Below are 5,545 nucleotides of genomic sequence, written 5' to 3'. Positions count from 1 at the left end.
CATTTTGAGTCAAAACAAAAGTTGTAGTTCAGGAATTCAGCTTTCTAATGCACCCAAAATCGAGTGTTTTGAGCCAGAATTGACAAAGTTATGGGGTTTTATAGTAATCAAAACTTTCTCTCAGCACTGATCAGCCAAATTCCAGCATCTGTTACAGGTGGTAATCTGGTGATTATGAGGGTTTATTGTTAGTACACTCACCAATATGAACCCCAAAAATACGGAAAAATATGCAGATTGGAGATCTCATACCAAGGAACAGGATGCATATTTTTTCACATTTTTTGCTCTGTTTCTGACCTTTCCAGATTTTTGTATACAAATAATTTAATTTTCTGCCCAGAAAATGTTATGTTTCTTGTAGTGTTACACCATAATTTTATCAAATTTTTCCAACCTCTCACACATTGCTGAAAATTTTTTACATTTTTACTTTTATAAACTCCATGGTAAATTATTGATTTGGTGTAGTCTTTGAGCATAGTACTTTGTTTCTTCACAAAGGGCTATCTGGCGGACCTGGAGGCTTGGTTGGCAAACATGCTAGCTCAGCCTCCACCCAAGATCACATACCTTGGGAGTCACCATCACTGATAAACATGAGATTGGTTTTGGCTTTGATCACCAGTGTTATGGGGTGGTGATTCCCAAGGTATGTGATCTTGTGTGAAGGCTGAGCTAGCACTTTCACCAACCAAGCCTCCAGGTCTGCCACATAGCCCTGCAGTTGAAAGACCTGATGTTTGTAACATGCTACTGTTTCCTTTAAGATTGTCACTTGGATGTCCTTTGGTTGTGTCGCCACAAACTTCATGCCTTGCTTTCTTGCCAGTTGGCCGGGCCTAGGTCCTGTGGTCATGGTAAGTTGAAAAGACCTTCACCACACTTTGATGTAAGAGGATTACTTACATCCATTACAGTATTTTCTTTACTAACCTGCAGTGGTGAGGTTGCGCCTTTCATTACTGTATTACCCATAGGGTTGGCAGTAACAGCATCTGCAACAGTAGCTGCTTTGGCTACTTTCTTAACACCTTTTGTCAGACCTCAAGCTCTTCCAGGAGAAGAACCAAAAAGGTCTACAAATATAAACAGATTAAATTTCATAATAAATATAAGATAATAAATATATATATACAATAAAAACAACTTGTAAGGTCTAGTTTCAAAGACCCGAATAAAATGTTCTGCAAACATTGACTAATACAACAAAAAAACAACACAACTTGTGAGGTCTAGTATCAAAAACCCTAATAGAACGCTTATAAGAACATTGATATAGGAAACACAACTAAGAAGAACTAGTCCCAAAAAGCTATAGAGAACCACTAGTACTTTGAGTAACCAATGAACAGTCTAAGCACCTAGGAGACTCAGTACACTGCTGGTCTAGTTAATCAAAACACCTAGAGAAACTAAATAGTTATCATGACGATAGTCTAGTAGCCCACGCAAGAGGAAATGAATTCAACTATTAGTCAGTGAAGAGACAATACACTACAAAAATAAATTGATTTTCCGCGGGGAATTTTGGTTTCATGTTAACAGAAAATCACGTGATCTCCGTACATCATGTACATGCAGCGCGCAGCGTGGTCAACTGTACAGCAGCGCTGTACACCCGACCTTGTGTACACTGCACACTTTCCCTCAGACGTGTACGGTGTGCCACAACTTCATCGTCTGTACAGGTCTGTACATCAACCAAAACGGGCTGAGCCCTGCTGAGCCGTCAGCCGTCTCAAAAACTCAAAAAGACTCGACATTTTTGGCTGAAACCGTCGCAAACGGCCATTGTGCACATCCTCCTCACCCATTCTCAATTGTCCCTCCAGCTCGAGAGATCCGGATAGGCACGCTGGTAAGTCCACGACTCACATTCTCACCCCTGGAGCCATTCTCAGTCAAACTAATACCACGATATGTCTCATTCATCATCCACTACTCAAAGCTTATCCCTTGTGATCGCGCTTACTAATATTGAATCCGGACTATCCAGTTGTCACTCAGGTTGACGGTGAAAATTTTACCACAATCATCAACAAGAAGCATGAAAATGTCAAGTATTGCCTGGTGACCAGGTAAGCTAGAGAGTATAGTCATATTCATGGTCTGGACTCCTCAACTGATTGGTTTTGCTTTGCTTATCAATTTAAACCTAACCAGCTTCCAGTCGACTTGAAGGCCGTTCCTGCTCTGATTGACGCGGCTAGAGATGCGAAAATGCCTGTCTTCTGTCCACCTCGTCAGTTTATCCCCAACATCTGCCATCAACTACGCGAAGCTAAAGTAACAGGTGCTGAAGCCTTCGCCATCTCATTTACTCAAGGTGTTTAGATGACCAATGATCAGATCAAGATCTTTGCCCATGTTAGGGGGAGTTAGGAATGCCATGTAGTGCTTTGAGTGGTGCCAACATCGCCAATGAGGGTATAAATATTTATTTAATGTTAATTCAACAATCGCTCCCTAATCGATCTGATCATGTTGCTTCAATACTTGCACTCAACAAGTTCTCTGAAAGCCCAATTGTTTATGATACCAGATTGGAAGGAGAAGTTTGCAAAAATTAATCCACACCCCTCAATTTCACGTACAGATCATTGAGGATCGTGCTGGAGTGTCGCCGTCACACAACACTCAAGAAGTTATTGAAAAAACTGGTTCTTTGGATGAAGATGAAGCCATGTAGGCAATGGGTCCGACAATGTCAATTTACTGGTTTAGATTTCTATTCCATTTACCTAAGCCGACAAAAGTTACAATAGAAAATCACTTATCCATCAAATTCTTGCAATGTTATCATCCTTTGTAAAACCTCTCAATGATGCAATATGGTGTAAAACAAGTTTGTATTGCTGCAAATGTGATAAAGTACATGTAATGAGTTGATAAGACTATTTATATAGAGGTTTGATACTCAGCAACTGGAGCCATTTACAATGGTCGTCCGGTGACCTTTGATCAGCCGGATAGTGAGTTTGTCAAAGAGGATGATCCATGCTTCCCATGTCAATCCACTGCTCCTAGTTGACCTCTTGGTTTAACCTCTTTTTGAGTTCCTTCATCTTTTTGTCATAGCCACAAATCTAGAGGTGACAGAGAGATAATGCAAGGTCAGAAATATTGATTCCACAATGAAAAGCTACAAAACAATCAACTTGGCGAGACATTTTGTGAGGATATCAACAAAAAAATGATAATAATAAGATCACAAGCCTAACCCTTGAGGGTATGCTTTGGGACCATCAAGTTTGGCAAGAGAAGTTGTGGTCTGGTCACGGCCGTTTCCAAGCGTGTCAGGAGGAAACGTTTTAAGGAGTTTTGAGTCGAGACGATCCAGAGAGAGAGCCAGTCCATGTGTGGTTGGAGTGGCTTCCGTCGTGGTTTGTCAAAGGAGGCAGTGGTGATGTGGTTCGGAGTGTGCGTGATTGTTTTCGGTCGGCCGTTTTGATCGGTGTACAGAGGCTGAAGCAGTGATTTGTCCTGTTTTGTCTCACACCAGGCAAATTGAGGTCATGGAGTGAATACAGGTTGCGCAGTCATGTTGAAAACAGAAAATATTTTCGCACCCTGAGTCATGTCACAGCTGCATGACATGTCTTCATGTATTGCACCCCCACCAGTCATACAAGTGACATGGGTATCTGGCCCACAATATTGGGCCAATACAGACCTCATGAGAGGCTTATAGCTATGTGACATATACATCTCAGTACGTACTCAAATACATGTGATTGGTATGATTGATACAGAGTGTGTGCAGGATAGTGAGTCCTGCATGCGTGACAGGTGACCCAGGTCCTGGCATACATTCAGGACCGTGCAACCTGTATGCACTGCATGACCTGAATTTGCCCGGCGTGTCTGATGTGCGATGTACAGTCCCAGAGTGTACAGCACTGTGAAGCCCCTGATTTGTGTACACACTGTACAGAAGTCACGTGATTATCTGCCCATTGGGAATAGAAAATCCTCGCGGAAAATCAGTTTTTTGTTGTAGTGATAGCAAGCCCTTGAATCACAAACCCATAAATCAACCACTCATCATCCGGATTGGGAGAAATGAACGGATGCTGACTAACCAACAGCACAGAGGAATTCACCCTATAATCTGTAGACTGGAACCACAAGTTGGCGCCAGGAGCTGAAAATTATAAAGAGAGTACCTCAACCAAGAAGGAAAGAAGGACTCACCTGATTTTACCATACCAACATTCCCTTCTGCATCTCTATTTAGAACCAAAGTAAATCCTGTTCTTCAACAGCCAGCTCCCAAGGCCATTCCTAAAGAATAAATTGCCAGCTCCCTTTTGAAAAACACTATTAAAATCAGTGTCCACCTTTCTCTCAAGACCACCAGTATCAGCACTCTTAAAAACCCTCACCTGTCCACTACTACAATCATTGGTCAGTAGTTTATTTCTCTTCCCCTGGTCAAGGACCCAGGTTTTGTGACAACTCTTGTTGGCAAAATCCCTGTAGATTTATAATCTCAGGCTACTCTTAAACTCTTGAGTTTCTGGGATTTAAACCTAGGCTCGGGCGTGACCGGCCATCACCTGTAATCTTACAGTGGGCCTTTCGTTGACGAGTTCCCTACACGGAAAGTGTCTATCAGCTTCTGATATACTGTGTGTTTTCTGTTGTTAAAGCAATTACTCAAATAAGTTACTTAGTATTCCCCGTACCCAGCGGAATAACCCTGTCAGGACCCCAGCTCAAATTGACTGACTAGATCAATTTGTGAGTACTGTTTACGGCCACCCTGACACCTTTTTTAATAGTGGTAGCAGGTGTAGCAGACGTTACAGTGGCAGCTACAGGGGCACCTGGAGTGGTATTGCTAGTAGAATTATTTAATCTAGCAATTATAACATCCCCAGCCATCACAATTATATTATATAACTCAAGGAATCAAAAAATATAATCAAAGATGGGGCAGAAAAAAACCCAGGTCATATCCCAATTGAGAATAAAACCCGTTTGTTTGATCAACAAAAAGTAAAACAAATACAATAATTTGTCAGCTACTAATCAAAAATTTTGCCAATAATCATACAAAAGAACCCTTTATGATGAAATTTGATTGAATGGTTGTGGTTTAGTCTGTACTGACTTTACTCGCTGCTACACAGGAGATCTATCAGAAAAGAAGTAACAGAACAGATTAGTGATCAATTCTTTTATCCAACTAGAATCCAAAACTTACAACTTGTTGATTGTGGAAGGTGAGTTTTAGCAATTCAAATTTTGTCAACCAAGCAGCAATCCCAAAATCAAACAGCCAGTCAACTATGGACATAGGCAGTACTATAGATCAAGTGACAAGACTAATTGTTAATGAAAAGATTTATCCTGATTTATCCTATTGTGATGTATAAATTAAATTGTTGACCAATTTTCAATGGTTCTATTGTCATACAGATTGTTAGTACAGTAACTTACTGTTCACATACACCACGGGTCAACTCTTTGACAGGCCTGATATCAACTTGATTTGCAAATTTTGGATATTGGTTTGATATTGAGACCTGTGATTAGA

At 40.9% G+C, this 5,545-nt stretch overlaps 1 protein-coding gene across 1 annotated transcript; it reads left to right on the top strand.

The window, feature by feature from the left end:
* Positions 1 to 1,572: 1,572 nt before the first annotated feature.
* On the top strand, positions 1,573 to 2,692 carry MELLADRAFT_92307 (uncharacterized protein; the record flags this gene model as incomplete). Its single annotated transcript, XM_007405755.1, has 6 exons — positions 1,573 to 1,663; positions 1,737 to 1,861; positions 2,011 to 2,081; positions 2,214 to 2,296; positions 2,386 to 2,449; positions 2,554 to 2,692. 6 exons carry the CDS (start codon positions 1,573 to 1,575, stop codon positions 2,690 to 2,692), a joined length of 573 nt encoding a protein of 190 aa, XP_007405817.1.
* Positions 2,693 to 5,545: the final 2,853 nt, after the last annotated feature.

This window comes from Melampsora larici-populina, assembly GCF_000204055.1.
Source record: "Melampsora larici-populina 98AG31 unplaced genomic scaffold MELLAscaffold_4, whole genome shotgun sequence".
NCBI lineage: Eukaryota > Fungi > Basidiomycota > Pucciniomycetes > Pucciniales > Melampsoraceae > Melampsora > Melampsora laricis-populina.
The sequence above is the reverse complement of the archived record's forward strand: the minus strand, read 5'-3'. Positions and strand labels throughout refer to the sequence as shown.